This window comes from Microcaecilia unicolor, chromosome 5 (assembly GCF_901765095.1).
Source record: "Microcaecilia unicolor chromosome 5, aMicUni1.1, whole genome shotgun sequence".
Taxonomy (NCBI): Eukaryota; Metazoa; Chordata; class Amphibia; order Gymnophiona; family Siphonopidae; genus Microcaecilia; species Microcaecilia unicolor.
The window spans coordinates 321,548,779-321,569,618 of record NC_044035.1 but is presented as its reverse complement, the minus strand read 5'-3'; the positions used below and the strand labels follow the sequence as shown (position 1 = coordinate 321,569,618).

At 43.0% G+C, this 20,840-nt stretch overlaps 1 protein-coding gene across 1 annotated transcript in view; it reads left to right on the top strand.

The window, feature by feature from the left end:
- SLC7A10 (solute carrier family 7 member 10) overlaps nt 1-20,840 on the top strand; it is a 112,474-nt gene that overhangs the window by 61,765 nt on the left and 29,869 nt on the right. The window contains 7 exon segments of the mRNA XM_030204433.1: nt 6,938-7,089; nt 8,168-8,293; nt 10,830-10,841; nt 10,844-10,982; nt 14,722-14,845; nt 14,943-15,046; nt 19,794-19,890. Coding sequence (XP_030060293.1) covers nt 6,938-7,089; nt 8,168-8,293; nt 10,830-10,841; nt 10,844-10,982; nt 14,722-14,845; nt 14,943-15,046; nt 19,794-19,890 — 754 coding nt within the window.

Sequence of the window (20,840 nt, the reverse complement as noted above, 5' to 3'; positions counted from 1 at the left end):
ATACAGTAATCAGAATTGAACGCAATACTCAAGGTGAGGTCACACCATGGAGCGATACAGAGGTATTATAGTATTCTTGGTCTTTTATTTGCCGACCCATTTGCTAATAATTCCTAGCATCCTGCTTGCTTTTTTGACTGCCGCTGCCGCACACTGAGCAGAAGATTTCAACATATTGTCTATCAATAGAAATCAAACAAAATAAAACATGGAAAAGAAAATAAAACGATACCTTTTTTTATTGGACATAACTTAATACATTTCTTGATTAGCTTTCGAAGGTTGCCCTTCTTCCTCAAATCGGAAATAAAAAAGGTATCATTTTATTTTATTTTCTATGTTTTATTTTGTTTGATTTCTATTGATAACCTTTAAGAGTGGACTAACACGGCTACCACACCTCTCTACTTAACATATTGTCTTCAATGACACCTAGATCTTTTTCTTGGGTTCTGACTCCTAAGGTGGACCCTAGCATAAGGTAACTATGATTTGGATTATTCTTCCCAAGTGTATCGCTTTTGCATTTGTCCACATTAAATTTCATCTGCCATTTGGATGCCCACTCTTCCAATTTCCGAAGGTCTTCCTGAAATATTTCACAGTCCACATATAACAACTTTGAATAGTTTTGTGTCATCTGCTAATTTAATCATCTCACTTGTCATTCCAATTTCCAGATCAGTTGTAAATATGTTAAATAGCACCAGTCCTAGTATGGATCCCTGCGGCACTCCACTATTCACCTTCCTCCACTGAGAAGTGTTTTGAAGTGAGATTTTTAACGGGACAATTTGTTTTGTTTTATTTGTTTTAAATGACTGTATTTAGTTATGTTTTCTTCATGTTAAACCACTTTGGATGCCTGGATGCAAATAAAGTGGTATATGAAATATTGTAAATAAATAAAAGTTTCCTTCCATAAGCATGTAGTTCCCAGGGCTGGATTTCTCATTAGACAGAGTATGCACCTGCCTGTGACACTTTCTGTCTGGAGTGCACCATGCGCCCTTAAGGGGGGGGGGGGGAGGTCTGAGAGAGATCTGCAGAGGAAGAAGGAGGAATGCATGTTTGGAAAGGCCATTCAGCAGTTTCCAAAGCAATGCCCACCATTTCCACTCGGAGGAGCATTCCATTTCTCCAAAAAAATGTAAACAGCCAGATGTAATTCTATTTCAGGGCATGGATTTGTACAGGTGCAGTTCACATACGAGAGCAATTAATATAAAACTGGCTGCCCAGATGGTTGTCAAGAGACAACAGTGTGACTCCATAGAATAAACTGCTCCCTAAGAATAAGAAACAGACTTTCACAATTTTGAAATTGCTAATGAATACGATACGAAGCTATAACTGAGAGTTTCACCATCTTCTCCTTATTCAATAGTAGTAGGTGCTGTAACCCTGTGGCACACCTCTGACTCAGCTCCACCCCAGGGCTTCCCTCACACCTCTCCCAGATCCGGGGTCACACAAACAGAATACTTCTGCCAAACACACACAGCTCCAACTGGCTGGATCAGTCGAGCTGGGCGCAGGCTGGGGCCGGAATAAATCCGGTAAGCCATGGGTGCTCTTTCTCTGGGCACTTTCACTCAAAACATTAGTCAGCATTCTCAGCGTTGAACTTTAACTTGCTTTATTAACAGTAACTTGAAAAAAAAAACCAGTTCATGAACTTGTCATCTTGGTCTGTATAATTCAGGGTGTTTTTCTTCAGTTGGTCAGCACAACACAAAACATAGTTTCCCTGTAATATCAAGGCTTTCAAACTCAAAGTTCAGTTCAATTTTAAATCTCCTATATTTGCAGCCAAAACAAAGTGCTTATCAATCTCCTTTATTTGTAATCAGCATGTGGTAATCTCCACATTGATCCCCATTAGTCCTCAATCTTGTCCACGTTATTTCTTCAATTACTCTCTGTTCCATCCTGGAGCAGGAGTCATTCATACATGCCATGAATGTCCTGCCAGAAGTGAGGCACGCCTGCTCCCACTTCTTCTACCTGGGGTGTATTGTCCCCCAAGCAGTGGCGTTTCTATGGCTGCCACCTGGGGTGGATCGCTCCACCCCCCCTCCCCCAGTGCATTGCCATCCTGGTGCATCACCCCCCCCCCCAGCGCATCACCGCCACACCCCTGACGCATCACCTCCACACGCCCTGGCACATCACCTCCTGGGGGTGCAGGGAGCAGTCGTGAGGCTGTTGGCTCCAAAGGTTCCCTGCCCCGGAACAGGAAGTAATGTCAGAGAGACAGGGAACCAGCGGAGCCGACAACCATGTAACCATGTGGCTGCTCCCTGCACCCCCTTGCAGCATGCACCTGGGGTGGACCTCCCCCACCACCTCACCCTTGGTACGCCACTGCCCCCAAGCACTCTTACTTTGTTCCCAAGTCGGGAACACCCCGCAGGTGCCCACTGCTGTGTAGCAGAGGCTTCCAACCACCACTCACTGCAAACGTCTCCTGCTTTGGTTCCCAGGACGTCCCCCTCACTGCTACAGATCTTGACGGGGGTGGGCTACCCAAGACCAGAATTCTTTCCAAGAAGTCTCTTATACCAGCTCACGGTCCTGCCCCCTACAGCTGGACTTTTTTCTGATTCTCCACCAGAGTGTCAGCTCTGTTTCCTAAGTGACCACCCTGAAAATCCTTCCTCCCACCCTCCAAGCAGGGGCATTTTCTGAAGGGGGGTTCACACTAGCAAACAAGAAAAGATACTGTATCTGTAATATTTATTTGAGATCCTCATAATTTTACAATCCCATTACTCATTTCAAATTAATGTGTAATTATATATAATTTAGATAGTGGTGATATTCATTCCATTATACAGATAACTATCCAGAAAAATATAGACAACATGTAATTAGGACAAATGTTTAGAAATTCTATTACTTTGCAAGGTTGTTGCCAAGGTGCAAGTAGGGAAAATGATTAGAAATTCATAACTGTTTAGAAATTTGGCTGTCTGTCTAAGCTTCTGAAGAGGGGAGCTGGCATGTTTCCATTTTAGATACAACAACACAAAGAAGAGAAATCTCCTCAGGATATGCAAAGGAAACCAAAAAGCGGAGTGGCCAAAAATAGAGGCAAAACCACAGGTCCCAATATGAATACTTAATGACTGACCCAACACGGCCATATGTCAGTACAATGCCTGCAGGGTCGTTGCCTGTATAAGAAAGGGGGTATCTGTACCTCTTTCTTCAGAGTATGCCGTAAGGTCTGCAGTTTGCTTTTATATAGTGGGTTGGGATTTGAGGTGGGTGTTTCCCTCTGAAGGTGGGAGATTTTTGTGGGAAATTTGTTGGTCACAAATTTAAATTGTGGTGGGAAATTGAGGCAGGAAATGTCTTTGTTACAAATTTAATTTTTGGCTATATAAAGATAAACTGCAGACCTCGCAGCATACCGTGAAGAAAGCCACAGCACGATGGCTGAAATGTTGGTTCCACTTACTCGGATGCAGCAAGACCCCCAAAATCCACATCAATCATGACACCAGCTGCAGAAACCTAAACCTCATTAATGTTTGGAGGTTAAACAAAACAAAGTACAAAAGCCTATAAACCATTTTGGGCCCCTTTTACCATGCTGCAGTAAAAGGGGGCCCATGGTGGCATTGGCACACGGGTTTGCCATGCCCTGAGGCCCCCTGATATCACAGCAAGTAAAAGGCGTTTATTTTTTTTATTTGCATTTTCAATATAACAGCAGTACAATTTGAATTAGGATAATGAGCCGTATGCCAATAACATATATACATGAAATAAATTCAAAATATTAAACTAAATTAAATTACAGCTCAATATAATCCACTAAGAGAGGGGGACAAGAATCCCAATTATTCCGAGGAAGCAACAATTTAAAGAAACAACATAAAAAAATTAATCAACAGGGTGAACATCCATTAATTGTTACAGCACTAAAAAAACAGAGATAATTCAAACTCCGCAGCTCCTTTACCTTCTAAGAAAAACTGCAGTTGAGATGGTTCATAAAATATATAGGTATGATCGTCTAAACGAACTATATACATTTACAAGGATATCTCAACTGAAACTTAGCATCCAAATCAACAACCTTTTGACCAAGACTCAAGAACTGCCAATGTCTGGCTTGGGTAGACTTAGCTACATCAGGAAATATAGAAACTTTTCCATCAAAGAAATTAAAATCTTTAGTTTTAAAGTAAAGGTGAAGCAAAGCTTCTTTATCTTGATTAAAGACAAAAATTATCAGCAAGGTTGATCTCGACACGACCTCCTCCTGTGATTTCTCAAAAATCTCTGTCAAAATCCTGACGTTAACAGCGTCTCAGGTGTCACCATGCTACGGAGCGCTGGGTGAATCTGAGATCCATTGGGCTAAGCGATACCTTGCTCTCTTGTGCAGGGCTCTTCCCCACACCCTGCACAATGGATTCGCCCATAGTGGCGTTCACCAAAGCGAACTGAGTAATTTCTGCCTGCTGCATGAAAGATGCCGGGACACTGGAGGGAGCCTGGGTCTTTCCTTTCCACTTAGGCATTTACTAAAATTAAAAAATAAGTGCTAAAGAAATAACGGAATGGCAGTAGAGCTTAGCTCACCACATCCTTTCGGCAGCTATCTTGCCCCCGCATTCATGTCAGGCTTTTATTTTTTTTTAAAGGAAATGACTGTGCAGTAAGTTAAACACTTACCACACGGCCATTTCCCAGAGAAGACCTTACTGCCACCCATTTAGGAGGCGATAAGGGTTCCCATGCTAACCCGGCACTGCCCAATTCCTGCTGGGTAAACCCCTGGTGCTAACCCCCCCCCACCAAAAAAAAAAATTCTGATGCGTTGGGAATGGCGCATGATGGGGGCAGGCACTACCACCAGGCTCCTGTGGTAGCCCGGCGGTAGTGCTGGATCGCCACATGGCAAGCTTGTGGTGGACTTGCTGTGCTTTAGTAAAAGGGGCCCTTTGTTCATGTAGGTATGATACAGCACATCTTGGGGTTAGTGTATGACATGGTGAACAGATGAGAAGGCTGTAAAATGTGTTTTAATCAGACTTTAATCAAATATTTAAATGCTCCTATTTTAGTGCCAGTCTTGGGGACTGCGACATGAAATCATGTTTCACTACTGGCTGTATCAAGGAGCATCCCCTTAAAAATGCATTCATGCTATCTCTAAATACTTAGCTTGATTCAAGATTCAGTAACACAGTATGTTTAGAAATGAAGCATTAGTGAGGACTGTTGGTGCAGGCTACAGGTGAATGTTCTGTGGTGCACGAGCTGCAATATGGGGTTCCGCAAAAGTCTGTGTTTATCCCCTGATAGTGGAGTACTCACTGGCGATTTGGAAACACCATAGGACATGCCGTTTTATGCTGGTTTTTTTCTACGTTTTTTCCTTGAGCTGGTATGTAAGTTGACATTTTTTTAGTTGTTCTTTTCAGAAGGATTCAATCTAGCCCCTGACGCAGCCCTTTGTGGGCGAAACACGGCCTGTGTCGGGTAACTGTTTTACATACGGTATCTTTAATAAACTCCTTTTGATGTTATACTGATCTGCTGGCTTATTTTCCGCCCGCTATTTGTTGTAAAACAGGTCTACCTCAAAACGTCTTAAGTTTTAGTCCTGGACGGTTTTGTTTCGTTACACTCATCCTCTATTTTGGATGTTTTGCGTTTGGACGTTTTTTTGTTTGAAAATGGACCAAAAAATAAAACGTCCAAATCACAAAACGTTTTTCCAAACAGTATTTTCAAAAGGAAAAGATGGACGTTTTTGTTTGTTGAAAATGACCTTTTTTCCTATTCAGATTTTGGACGTTTTTGCAAAACGTCCAAATTCAGACTTAGACGTCGAATTAAAAATGCCCCTCCAGGGCACTTATTTTCAAATCATGCGAACATCTCAAAATGCTGAAATGGATGTCCATGTGCATGAAACATCCAAATTTCAATTTTGCAAAGGCAGGATTTGGATGTCCAGTACTTCCGTATGTTCAAATAGCAAGGGGGCATGTTGTGGGTGTGTTTTGGGTGGGACTAGGGAGGGCTCAAAATCAGGATATCCAACAATGATTACCGAAGGGAAGGAAACATCTAAGTCTTTAAAAAAAAAAGGGGGGGGAGCATCCTTAGTTAGACCCGTTTCAATCACATCTAGGATACAAAAAGGTGCATTGATTGAGTGGCTGGCCACTGGAGGAATTAAGGCATGACACCTCCATAATCCCCCAGTGGTTACTGTCCCTCTCCCTCACCCCTGAAAGTGAAACTGGAACAGAGTACCAGGCTGTATGATAGCTTTAGGTATTAGGGGCATTCTGAACGAGACACATGCAGATCTAAGGAATACCCTAGTGGTAGTGCAGTATAGTAAACCAAGCAACTCAGGTTCAAATTCTACTTTAACTCTTTTTAATTTTTTTAAATTCTGTGGCCTCCTGCAAGCCGAAGGCTATTGAAGTGGTGTATATTCATGTACAGTAGGTATTTTTCTGTTCCTGGAGGGATCACAGTTACAAAAGCAAAGAGTTAAAATGGAATTTGAACCTGGATCCCACAGTTCACAGTCCACTGCACTGATCACTAGGTTGCCCCTCTATTTTGCGTGGACATCTGTGTGGTAATTTTCAAAGACTGCTGCTATATAGATGTCCATGTCCCTTGTCCCCCACTACCCCCGATTCATAATTTGGATGCTCCAGTTTATAAAATGGATGTTTATGCTGGACGTCTCCAGCACACAGACGTCCGTCTCACGCATTTTTGAACAGAAAATCTCTACGTGTTTCCTGTTCAAAATTACACGTGACGTGGACGTCCCTGTTCTGACTGGGCGTCCTTTCAAAAATGCCCTTCCATGTTACTATTTATGAAAATGTTGTACAGGCTACTTTTATCATTTGAAGAACTAATTATTTTCTTAATGTGCTTACAGATTTTTGCTGCTATGGAGTGCCGTGCTTATCATGTATCCCACCAGCCTGGCTGTTATTTCCTTGACATTTTCAAACTATGTTCTGCAACCGATGTTTCCTAATTGTGTTCCACCCTACAACGCTACACGGGTTCTTGCCATGGTGTGCTTATGTAAGTGTCTTTAATGTACAAGGATGGAAAAAGGCTACTGTAGCCCATACTTATAACGATTCCCGTCTAATATTGCCCACAAATGTCAAACCAATCTAGATCCCATGGGTCAGGGAGCACAGAATGGCACCCTGACAAAATAGCCTTGTAACAAAATAACCCTTGACAAAATGGCCCCTCCCACAAAACAACCCTTGACAAAAAGTGAAAGCACACATTGGTGCCTGTTTTCTGCGCTTAAATGTAAGCTTTTCAAGTGGAAAAAAATTTGTAAAGCTTATATTTAAAGGTGCAAAAGAACAGCGCTGATGTGTGCTTCACTCCAAGGTATGTCTGGCTCATGTGCACAAGAGCTGTTCTTACTGCAAAACTCTTGTGCACATGCACCAGGCACATTCGTCCCCCTTATTTTTGGTCTCACAGTGCGCATATAATTTAAATGCCTTCAGCTTTGAGCATTGTAGGGCTATTTTTCTGGCACCTACATTCAGGGCTGCCGAGAGGGGGGGACAAGGGGGACAAAATTCCCTGGGCCCGGGCCTCCAGGGGGGGCCCGGCGCCGCAGTCCCGCCCGCCCACGGCTCCATCGTCTGACCATCTGCCACCGGGACCCCTACATTGAACTCACAGCACCTCACCTCTGAAGGCACAGCAAGCAGCGGCAGATCGCCTGCCTTCGGCCCTCCTTCCCTCCCTGCAGTGTCCCGACCCTCCCTCGTCTGACGTAACTTCTGCGAGGGCGGGACACAGCAGGGAGGGAAGGAGGGCCGAAGGCAGGCGATCTGCCGCTGCTTGCTGCGCCTTCGGAAGTGAGGTGCTTTCAATGCAGAGGGCTCAGCCCGGGGGGAGGGGAGCAGCGGCGGCGACCTCGTGGAGGAGGAGCAAGCAAGCGACGGTGACCTCGTGGGGGGGGGAGCGAGCAACGGCGACCTCGGGGGCGGAGTCCCGGGCCCGATCCAGTCTCTCAGCGGCCCTGCCTACATTCCCTTCATTACCCACCTGTACTTTCTGTTTTACGAGGTATATTATTTTCTTTATATCCATTTGCTGCAGTACCTGTATTATCTGTTTTATCCAGTGCTTCTGACGTGGGTGAACTGCTCCAGTGTTCGATGGGCAACTCGCATCCAGGACATATTTACAGCAGCAAAGCTTCTAGCTTTGGCTCTCATCATCGCCGTGGGATTCGTGCAGATCTTCCAAGGTACTGCTAGCTCACAGAAGTATATTTGGGGTATTTGAGACTTCCATTCTAGCTTGTTATATATACCCACAACACAAAACTGCATGGAAGGTGTGAGAGCTAATAGTTGTTGCAACGACAAAGAAGGCAGTAATGCATTTTCAGAGAAAAGCATAGCGCTGTGGGTTGGGGTGAGGGGAGGGAAAGGTTTTAACCCCTAACCTTTTACTGTAATAATTTATATCCCCTCTCCTCCAGATCCAATTGCAGGGGAAGAGAATATAGGCTCAGTGACTATGGCGCTCATATTTGAAGCAGATGGATGTCTCAAAACGGCCAAAAAAAGTCCATCTGCCGAAAACATACAAATCGCGATCTTTGAAAGGCAGAATTTGGATGTTTTCCACTGCAGTTCATCCAGATAACAAGGGGGCGTGTTTTGGGTTTGACTAGGGCTGGACAAAAAATAGGGCATCTTTCAGCGATAATGGAATGGAAAGAAACATCCAAGGCAAAAAAGGACATTTTTACCTAGACCTGTTTTATACACATCCAGGATGCAAAAAGGTATCCTGATTGAGCATCTGACCACTGGATAGATAAAGGCATGACCCCATCCCCCCCTTCATCTCCTAGTAGTTACTGACCCTGTCCCACTCCTCTAAGAAGTGAAAGTGACAGTGGATACCAGGCTCTATGACAGCTTCAGGTATTACAGCCATTCAAGCAAGTGTTAGGCAGGGCTGCCAAGGGGGGGGCAGCAGGGGGGACAATATTCCCCGGACACGGCGCCACAGTCCCACCCGCCCTCTGTCGTCAACCGTCTGCCACCAGGCTGGGCCCCCTGCATTGAATTCACAGCGCCTCTCACCTCCATGTGGATCGCCTCCCTTCGGACCTTCTTCCCTCCCTGTGTCCCGCCCTCATCTGACGTAACTTCCTCGAGGGCGGGACACAAGGAATGAAGGAGGGCCGAAGGGAAGTGATCCACTTGGAGGTGAGAGGCGCTGTGATTTCAATGCAGGAGGCCCGGCCCGGTGGCGGGCAGAGGGGGGAGCAGCGGCAGCGACTTCAGGGGGGCTGCGGGGGCAGACAGAGGGGGGTGGGTGGAGGGGGGAGCGGCAGCGACCTTGGGGGCGGCCTTGCCCCGGGCCCAGCCCAGTCTCTCAGCGGCCCTGGTGTTAGGGACATCCTAGTGATCTGTGCGGTGGACTTTGAACAACGGGACTCCAGTGTAAGTCCCACCTGTAATCTTTTTACTTCTGTACAAATATGTGAGCCCTCCTAGGACACAGAAATACTTACTGTAGCTGAATTTATAAGACACCTGCAAACGTGATGGCTATTTTAGTGGTATACCTTTAGGTACCGTAGGTTTTTATCTGTTCCTGGAAGGCTCAGAATAACATATAAGGTGGGATTTGTACCTGGGTTGTGTTGTTTAAAGTCCACTACACCGATCACTAGGCAGCCCCCTCGGGTCTGCAGAGACATCTGTGTGGCCATTTTTGTACAGATGATGCCAGACAGATTTTTTTGTGCCTGCTTTTTTGGCGTTCATATTTTGAGCATTTCATTTTGGAAAATGGCTGTTCATTTTGGATGTTTTTAGCGCAAGAACATGTATTTTCGAACAAGGAATACCAACATTTTTCCTGTTTGAAAATGATTGTGAGATGGATGGGTTTTTTTTGGATGTTATGAGCAGGACATCCCAATTCTGACTTGGATGTTCTTTTGAAAATGCCCCTCCACATGTCAACTGGCCTCTCCTTCTTTCTTCCCTCCAAAACGTATCTACAAGAAAACATCCATTTCAGAATCAGTTATTCTGGCTTCTACTGCAGAACTCTTTACAGACAATAACATAAGCTTAAAACTTAGAACAAACTAATTCAGTGAAGGCTAATTACTTCCTTCCATCTTCCATTCATGGACTGATTGTTGGAAGTTATAAAGTATTTTTTTAAGTCAGCAATTCCCAAATCTGTCCTGGAGAACCCCCAGCCAATCGAGTTTTCAGGATGCCCACAATAATATTCACGAGACAGATTTGCATGCCCTGCCTCCATTGCTTGCAAATTTCTGTCATTCATATTCATTGTGAGTATCCTGGAAACCTGACCACCTGGGGGTTCCACAGAACAGATTTGGGAACCACTGTTATAGGTGACAGCTCAGGGTTTTCTTGTGGAGGAAATCTTCAGTGAACTGTCATACTGGAAAGGCGATCGCCTCAAGGTACTATGTAAGCCACATTGAGCCTGCAAATAGGTGCAACAAATAAATAAATAAATAAACTCTGGATATGACATTAGAAGTTGCATCCTTCGACAATCACACAAGGTTTGGCAACAAACCCTCCTTCTAAATGCTGAACCACCTTGCCGTCCAGTCATGAGGTGTGTTTCCCATATCGAACAGTTTTTTTGATGCTTTTTATAGTAAAGTCATGAACATTTTTAACGTATAGATTCATGTGAACAAGTTTCTTGCATTGAAGAAGTTCTGACTCCTTTCAGCAGATTAAACTCTGTTCCATAATTTTTGCTTGCAGGAAATTATGAAGAGCTAAGCCAAGCAATTCATTTAGTTTTTGGATGACCCCCTCTGTGGGACAGATAGCTTTGGCCTTTCTTCAAGGGTCATTTGCTTTCAGTGGCTGGAATTTTCTAAATTATGTAACGGAGGAGTTGGTTGACCCTCGCAGGCAAGTATCTTATGTGAAGCACGTTCTACCTTGCTGTACCTTGCTGGTACATGTGAGATGAGGAATGGGTTGCAGTAGAACACCGTGAGCCCGAATTCCTATTCTTGCCTATGGGAAAAGGCCTGGATGGTTCAGACATTAGGTTAGAAAGTACATTTTCATAAGAACGGTGCTAGCATTTGGATTGGATGAACATGTTTTCTTGAGGGAAAAATATATAAAGGCATGCCACACTGTACAGAGAGTAGCATGCCTGGGATGAATAGATTATTTACATCCAAAAAGAAACAGGAAGTGTCCTCTATGAAAGTCCAAAGACAAGCTCAAAAAGTAGAGGATACCACAAGAACTTCCAACGAGGAGCGTAGTCAAGCACATTCTTTATTAGGCACCAGAAAAGACCCTCCTGGTGCCTAATAAAGAAGGGTCTCTTCTGGTGCCTAATGAAGAGCACACTCCCCATTAGAAGTTCTTGTGTTATCTTCTACCTTTTAGATCGGTTAAGACCATTCACATAGGCAATTTCATTTCCTCTGGCCCACTGTAATATATTGTTTTCCTTTTTATTTATTTTAGCAATGACTATGCCATCATTATGTCTCCAATAAGGTTGGGCAGCAAGACTTGACTGCTGCTCAGAACTTCCCCTCACCACCACCAACATTGTAATTTAAGCTCATATTCAAGACTTCACACCTTAGCCAAAGGCCAAATATCAAAACCGTATATCCTATATCAGTGTCCTTTACTCCCAGTCATTGATCAGATTTTCAGGACATCTGTAATCAGTATACATGAGATAGAACTGTGTATATAATCCCTTCATTGTATGCAAATGTCTCATGCATATTCATTACATTTTTTATGTGTGTATATATATACCACAATTCTAACCAAGGTTTAAACATTTCAACTGGTTTTACATGAAAATCATAAACTATCAAGCAGCCGTAAAATATGTATCAAAACAATTCAATCTTTATTAGATATCAAACATTATCAAAAATTCTTATAATAATACTAGTAAAAAAGGCCCGTTTCCGAAACAAATGAAACGGGTGCTAGCAAGGTGATTATTTTCTGCCATTAATGTTTTGAATTGTATTATTTTCTGTATTGTTTTTCCATATTGTCTTTTTTGTTGTTGTTGTTGTTGTTGTAGTATTGTGTAATATAATTTTGTAAAATGAGCTGTTACACATTTGCATCTGTGTGTTTTTGTGGTTGGGGGGGAGGGGAGGAAGTTCCTTTAAGCAGTTGGGTACGTGCCTGTGAAGTGGTTAATATGTATGTTCTGTATAGCTGTGTTTGCTTGTGGTTGGTGGGAATGTGTCTTTGGAAGCTTCTTTATGCACTTTGTAACCTGCCTGTTTGCTATGTTTAACTTCATTTGTATTTGTCAGGTTTCCTGCTTTTGTGGAAGTGTCCATTTAGAATTTGGTTGTTTGGGGGGGGGGGGGGAACGGGGGTGTGAGTGGTTAGTTTTTTGTGTGTGTTTGTTTCTTAGGGTGGCTGCACATACCTGGAGCATGGGCATGCAAATAGTTTTCTCCTTCCAGCAACGTCTTTCTCTGTGCTGCACAGAAAGTTAAGTGACTCGTTTGTGCTGAGTCTCCTCCTTTGTTGTCTTGCAGTTGCGTGTGATTGGTCCGTTCCATGATGCTTGTGTCATCACGTTTCGTTGCGTAGCAACTGTTTTGCGATCCTCCCCTCCTTTGTGCTATTGAGTGTCCTCCCTTTTTTCCATGCAGTTTCGCGTGATTGGTGCATTTGACGATGCTTCTCCTCCCCTTTTTTGTGCTGCTCTCCTCCTTTTTTGCCATGCTTTTGCGCATGATTGGTGTGTTCCATGATGCTGCTCCTCCCCTCTTTTGTGCTGCTGAGTCTCCTCCCTTTTTGCCATGGATTTGCGCATGATTGGTGCATTCTACGATGCTTCTGAGTTGACATTTCATCGCGTAGCAACGTTTCTGCGGTCCTACTCCTCCCCTTTGTCGTGCAGGTTTTTTTGTTTTTTTGCGCAATGCGTGTGATTCGATTCGTTCAGTGTGTGCTAGTTGCGCGTGATTGGTGCGTTCTACGATGCTTCTGAGGTGACATTTCGTCGCGTAGCAATGTTTCTGCGTTCCTACTCCTCCCCTCTTTTGTGCAGGTAGTTTTGATTGTTCCGCGATGCGTGTGATCCCATTCGTTCAGTGTGTGTTCTCCGCCCTCGATGTCATCACGTTTTGACGTGAGGGCGGGGCACAGAGACTGCGATCTTATAACTACAACTTTAGAACTTTGGAAAGAAATTTTTGAGGCTTCATTTAGGACGTTGGAGGTGCGTTTTATATATAGAGATTGTCCTATCATCCTATCACTTGCACTCAATCTCAGGTGACGTGGCGAGCCTACGTCTGTCTATGATGATATAGTAACATAGTAACATAGTAGATGACGGCAGATATGCTTAGGACCGCTGCATATCTTTATGCAGGTGCTTACGCATTTGATATATGTCTACTCTGCTATATGGTGTGATTTTAAATAGTGTATGTGGGTTGTGAATGAGATTGAGTGCAAGTGATAGGATGATAGGACAATATTATTATAAGAATTTTTGATAATATTTGATATCTAATAAAGATTGAATTGTTTTGATACATATTTTATGGCTGCTTGATAGTTTATTATATATATATATATATATATATATATATATATATATATATATATATATATATATATAATCTTTATTTCTCTTTACCTTTAACATTTATTCACTACAATGGTACTCCGTGCCTCTTTATCTTTCACACTTATCACACATACAGTCACTCATCCAATTTCTCTTGACAGCACCCCTTTCCACCATATTTTCCACATATTTTCCTCATATCTCAAAATTTCTTATCCATCTTTTCCCATCCACCTTACTTAATTTCACAAATGGATGTATAATCCTATATGTGGATAACAAGTCCAAAGTCTATTAATATAAACACCGTCTTGTGTCTTCTTCTTGATCTAAATCCACTTATCTGTTAGATGTTTTCTTATCAGTCCAATTTATGGTGCTTCGGGTGCTCCGTTGTGTTTATGCCTTACACGTCTCCAGTGCTAGTCTCTCTCCTCGCTGTTTAAATCTTGTCTTCTTTGCCACTGGTCTTAGCAGTTAAATCACTTGTTTCCATTCGCACTTGTAACGCTTAATCAACATGTCAAGGCCCTACGCATTTCACTCTTAGCATCTTCAGGGGCTTCAACTCTTACTGCTTGTTCATACTTTATTCTGTGGCTTCTGCCAGAGTGGGCCACTCTTCAGTCTTCAGGAAATGGCGTCTGCCTTCTTACTAACGCTACTCATGCGCAAAGGTAAAGAGAAATAAAGATTATATATATATACATTAAAAAAGTGTGGAACTGTTACTAGATGTAATAGAATATAATTGTGTAACCAGTTGAAAGATTTTACAACTCATTAGAAAATTAATGCATATTCATTAGGGATATCCTGAAAACCTGATCCCCTGGCAGCCCTCAAGGACTGGGAATGAATACCACTGCCTTGTAAATCCAATCAGCAAACCTTCATAAACTATCTTCATTTGGAGTGCACAGTGCCTTTAGGTGAGAGTTCTGAACTCAACTGCACATACTGCGTAAAGCCTAGTGCTTTAATATACAAGTTCACCCAACTCATATTATTAATTCTGCACCTTTATTGTAAATGCAAATTCTGCCTTTTTTTTATTAGGAATCTACCTCGTGCCATATTCATATCCATTCCATTGGTGACATTTGTGTATGCATTCACCAATATAGCATATTTCACTGCCATGTCCCCTCAAGAGCTCTTGGCTTCAAATGCCGTTGCGGTAGTAAGTAAACCATTAACATGCACATCTAAAATATGCTTTTCATTTCTGTTCTGTAATTTGCAATATATTTCAGTTTCTCTGCCTTTTGTTGCTTTAGACATTTGGTGAAAAGTTACTAGGCTATTTTTCCTGGATCATGCCAGCCTCAGTGGCCCTTTCAACCTTTGGAGGAATAAATGGATACCTCTTTACCTCATCAAGGTTAGATGAAGTCCGGTTGTTATCTGGCTTTTGCTTTTTGAGAATAAATGCAACTTGTGGTCTCATCAATTGGAATATGAGCAGAGCAGAGCATTTCATCTTGTGGGTCTCCCACACAGCTTTGTTAGATTTGGCCCATAGACAACTTCAAGCGACATATGTGTACTGATGTAAAAAGGACTTTCAGTTCAGGTTATCGAAGGACACTCACTGGAAAGTGTGATTCCATATCGTGTAATCAATTCTTGCTCTATTTGTAAGCTAGAATCGTCATCTGAAAAACATTTATGAGTCAAAGGGACAAATACACCAAAGTTCCATTCTAGAGCAAAAACAGTTCCAGATCCATCCATGGAAATATCTTGGCATTTTGAATAGGAAAACCCTAGTAGAGGGAGAAAGGCTGAAAAAGGGCCAAATTGAACACACTTTGCACACTGGGGCAAACGTAGCAAAGGTTTTCTCCAGTGCAAAATTTGGATTGAGTTTTTGGCCCCACTTTCACTCTCTCGACAGTCCCCATGATTTTTTAGTTTACTACTGAGAATGTCGAATATTTATTTTCAGCGATGGATCTGGAGCTGACTTTCTACGAGAGCAGAACCTGGGTTCATCTGTCTCACTGACTCATAACTATTTTTCTAATAAGAAATTTAGCTTGCGCATAAAGAAGTAGTATACAGATAGCAAAACCCACAAGATATGGACTTAGCTTTCCATGGAGTATCCTTTAATAAGATGAAAGTCCACCCTAAGGGGAAGGTTCTATAAACTAGGAACAGTGGTGTGCTGCTAAATTTGTAACAACGGGCCCTCTCTCTGGGCATAGCCAGCCCTGCAATTTGGGGGGTGGGGGGGGGGACACATTCCTCTCTCTCTTTCTCTCTCTCCCCCTCCCCTGTGAGGGTGTACTAGGCATACCCTTGCTGAGAGGGTTTCGAGCCCCGCCAACCAAAACATTGACTGCCACTGCTCCCCTTTGCTTGTTTCTGGCTCTGAGCAGCACGCTAGGACTTCTTGCACATGCTCAGAGCTTGTGTGAGAAGTCCCAGCATGCTGCTCAGAGCTGGAAATAAGCAGCGGAGACAACCAGTAGTCTATTTATTTGGTTGGCAGGGCTCAGCATCCCAGCCAGCATAGGAAAAAGGAGTTCAAGAGGGGGCCCTGAACCCAAATTTTGGGAGCCGGTTGTTAAAGTAGCCACGGGAGGCCTACTTTAACAACCGGGTCTGAAACTTCTTTAAAACGTAACAGCTCTCACAAGCCAGTGCCAGCCAGCTCCAGCACACCACTGACTAGGAGCCAGCATTGACTCATGTGTTACATACGTACATGTTTAGAATACTAGCATATACGGACATGCCTGTATATTCCAGCATGTCACCTGAACACGATTTTGCAAATACCCACTTAACTTGCATAGCACGTATTTGCAAGGGGACGTACAAAGGGGTGCAGCATGGCTTCCACTTATGTGTGTAATTTAAAAAAAAACCACTGGGGTCATAAGTACATAAGTACATAAGTACATAAGTAGTGCCATACTGGGAAAGACCAAAGGTCCATCTAGCCCAGCATCCTGTCACCGACAGTGGCCAATCCAGGTCAAGGGCACCTGGCACGCTCCCCAAACGTAAAAACATTCTGCTCAGGTCCTTCTGCTCAGCTGCCTTAAGCGGTAACGTGTGCTCACCACAGATTGAAAGGGCTTACTGCGGGACGCGCCGAAGCATCCTGCAGTAAAATCCCAATGCGCGGGCACAAACCAAGCACTAAAAAAATACCCGTATTTTTTTCAGAAGGAGGGGCCTCTGTCTGGGAGGGGAGAATGGGTGTGTCAGCTTAAATCAGTCAGTGCAGCCACATTACCGCACACTAACTGATTAGTGCAGGATTAACACTTGAGTCCTGACTATCTACAAAGTGCGTGGCATAAGTTTGCGTGCACTGCCTCCAGCGTATGCAAAACTATCTCATGCATATTCATTGTGGGTATCCTGAAAATCTGACTAGTTGGGTGTGTCCCGAGGATTGGGTTGAGAACCCCTGGTCTGAAACGAGTACAACATTTTTAAAAGTGCTCCTTAAAGCTAGGGCTTATCACAAGAGAGTGTTAATGTCCTTTATGCCCTATGTATTTTTTTTTGTCTTTAAGTTTTAAAAAATATATTTTTGCAGTTCAAGGGAAACTGCAAAAATATATTTTTTAAAACTTAAAGACAAAAAAAAATACATAGGGCATAAAGGACATTAACACTCTCTTGTGATAAGCCCTAGCTTTAAGGAGCACTTTTAAAAATGTTGTACTCGTGCCATATATACATGTGTTTTTGAAAAATTGGCACTATGAATACCAAACATACACATGGAAGCTGCAAACTCTCTACCTCTATATAGAAGTGATGGCAATTATACATGGAGGCTGTTGAGTGATGCCATTCTTGAGTTCTACATGCAGCTCTGGAAAATCGCTGCTGCCTCTGTGCATGTATTTACCAGCATCCTCCTATATATTTTACAGAAGGGTGTACGTTTGGCAGAGCCTTTTGTAAAATACCAATGAAATTGTGAACATTGAGACCTGGACATTCCAAATCCTCCCTTGACAACCTGTGCAAAATGGGGCTTCACGTATACTAGAAATAAGTTGAAAGAAGTTAGCAAGTTTTGTTTGCATGAGTGTCTAAGTGCTCTGGGTTTATTTCCTGATCATGCCGATTAGTACATCAACATATAGTTTACAGATCAAAATTGAATCTGCATATAAGATTCTCATGTCAGAATCAATTCTAACCGAATGGTCAGAATTGATTTTGGAGTGGCCTAATGGTTAATACAGTAGCCTAAGGAGTAGGAGCACTGGGTTCAATTCCCACTGCAGCTCCTTGTAACTCTTGTCAAGCCACTTAACCCTTCATTACCCCAGGTACAAAATAAGTACCTGTATATAATATGCAAACAGCTTTGATTGTAACCCCAGAAAGGCAGTATATCAAATCCCATCCCCTTACAGAGTTGAAGATGACTGGATATTTATGGGTCAGTATTCAAATGCTGTGGTCAGCATTTCTTTAATGCTAGCTACGGCATTTAAGCATTTTATATATATTCAGTGCCACTAATTATAGAAGCGGTAGGGCTGAATCTACAGCAATGAACACTACTGCCATATGGTTAGCTGGAGATATGCTGCAGTATGGATAAGTATAGGACAACCTTTATGCTGGGCTAAATGTATCCATATACCTATATGCATAGCGGTTCAATATCACTGACTATCTGTAGACTTGGGTGGTCTGCCCACATTTCACCTTTGCTCTCTCCCAGCTCTATCCATATATTGCCTGGGTTGTCTGTAAGAAATTTTGATGTGCTGCTGAAATTCACAGACAGGACGCTTATCTATCTAGAAGCTGGTGTTGTAAAGGGAAGAGCTTTTTAATTTCATCCTCAACCAGGCCTAAACTAACCAGGTATCTGCTCTGTCTGTGGCTGAAGGAACTGAATATCATGACTATCCAGTTATGTTCAGTCTATCCCAGCAAACCTCCTGGACCTCCTTCTCCTAACTTTAAATGCTGTGCAGGGGAGAATTTTCAGTCCAAGCTATTTATCCAGGTAATTCCTGAAGTTAACCGGATAAATGGCTTAGAATATCAACCACATGTGACCAAACCAGGGGCAGATTGACAGTGGTCGTGTCCCCCGGGCTGCACCGCCACCCCCTCCTGCACACTACAGCCCCCCCTCCTACCGCTGCAGGTGCTGCCCCCCTCCTACACACTGCAAACCCCAGAGCCAAGGTGAGCCCTTCTCGGCCCTATCTTGAAGGGCCCTGACAGTCTAGTGGATTCTTCGAGGGCAGAAAAGAACCCCACTCTTTCCTGCCTACTATTGTTACTATGCCCAGCACTGCCATGTTTTCAAAATGGCTGCTGAGACTTCCCGCGCTAGTCTTGCAGGTCTCAGCAGTTTTGGCAGCCATTTTTAAAACATGGCAGCATCACCAGGCAGAGTAGCGACAGCAGGCAGGAAAGAGTGGGATTCTTTCCTACACCCATAGAAGCCACTAGACCACCAGGACCCTTCAAGGTAGGACCGGGGAGGGCCCACAGAGGCTGAGGAGGGGGCTGTAATATACGGTGGCGGTGGTGGCAGCAGGCAACTGGGCAGAGCCTCTGGGCCCTTAGAACCTCTGGGCCCTCAGGCATTGCCTGGTTGCACGAATGGTCAGTATGCTGCTGGACCAAACGCTGGGATTTAGTTAGAGGAATAAGGCAGAATCATCCAGAATTAATTGGCCATTTGTGTCTTTTCCAGAGAATAAATCATAAGATCATAAGAATAGCCATACTGGATCAGATCAATGGTCCAACTAGCCCAATATCCTGCTTCCAACAGTGGCCAATCCAGGTTACAAATACCTGGCAGAATCCCAAACAGTAGCACGATTCATGCAACTGATCCCAGGGACAAGTAGTGGCTTTCCCCATGCCTATCTCAATAGCAGACTATGGACTTTTCCTCCAGGAACTTGTCCAAACCTTTTTTAACCCCCCTCTCTGTAGTCTTTCATTAGCTGTGCAGAGAGTATGAACCAGGCTCTAGATATTTCACATTGATATTTTTGTTCACTTTTACATAATAGTGTGATTAGTTACAATATTAACACTATGAGCCATCTAGATTCCAAGGAGATAGCACAGAAATATTTTTTAAACAAATACTTTTTACTTCTTTTCTTTAGGTTATGTTTTTCTGGAGCTCGAGAAGGTCATTTACCGAGCTTGCTTGCGATGATTCATTTTAAACATTGCACCCCAATCCCAGCCCTTCTTGTCTGTGTAAGTTACACTGTTTTCATGGTAATGTCTTTAAACTTCTTAGGATCAATAATGAAAGAATTGATGTGGTCAGTGGCATGTTTTTTGTTTGTTTATTTGTTTGTTTTTTATTTGCAGTGGTGGAATGTAGAACTTTGGATGAAGAAATTGTTATACACCCAAAATTATGCATCCATAAAGGAGACAGGATTTTGGGCATCTTGAGTGTGGCTCCACTTAATCATATAACTTATACATGTGAATTAAGGTTGGAGACAAACTATAAATCTGGTCATTATTCAAACTGATTTAAGCAAGCAGAAGAGGCTCCTTAAGTTGCTGTCAGCAGGCCAGCCACCAATATTCAGCAGCGCTTAACCAGGCAGTGCCACTGAATATCGGTACTAACTGGCCATTTACAAAATTTATTTATTTATTTATTTATTTGTTGCATTTGTATCCCACATTTTCCCACCAATTTGCAGGCTCAGTGTGGCTTACATTATACCGTAATGGCGATCGCCATTTCCGGATAGAGAAATACAAGTGGTATTGCATTGAAGTTCCTGAAAGATAAGGTGAATTATAAAATAAATTAGACAATCAACTATAGAAAGTTCATTTCCGGTATATGAAATAAAGTGGTAGTGCATATTGCTTAAATTTCATTGGTGGCTCGTAGGTTATCAGTCTAGTGTGCAGTTTTCGGTTTTGTCTAGTTCATGTAGAGTCTAGTTGGCTATTATTTAGGATGGATCATTATGGTATGCCTTTTTGAACAGGTTGGTTTTCAGTAGTTTTCGGAAGATTGCTAGGTCAGTAGTGGTGTAGAGGGCCACAGATGAAACAACAAGGCGGAGACAGGAGGTGGCAGTAATGCAAAAGTAGGGGCGGGTGGTTCCTGATGCATCAGGCCTTTAGTGATGTTCCTCCAAGGAGCATGAGGAAGCAGTTTTGGTGGGAATTTCCAT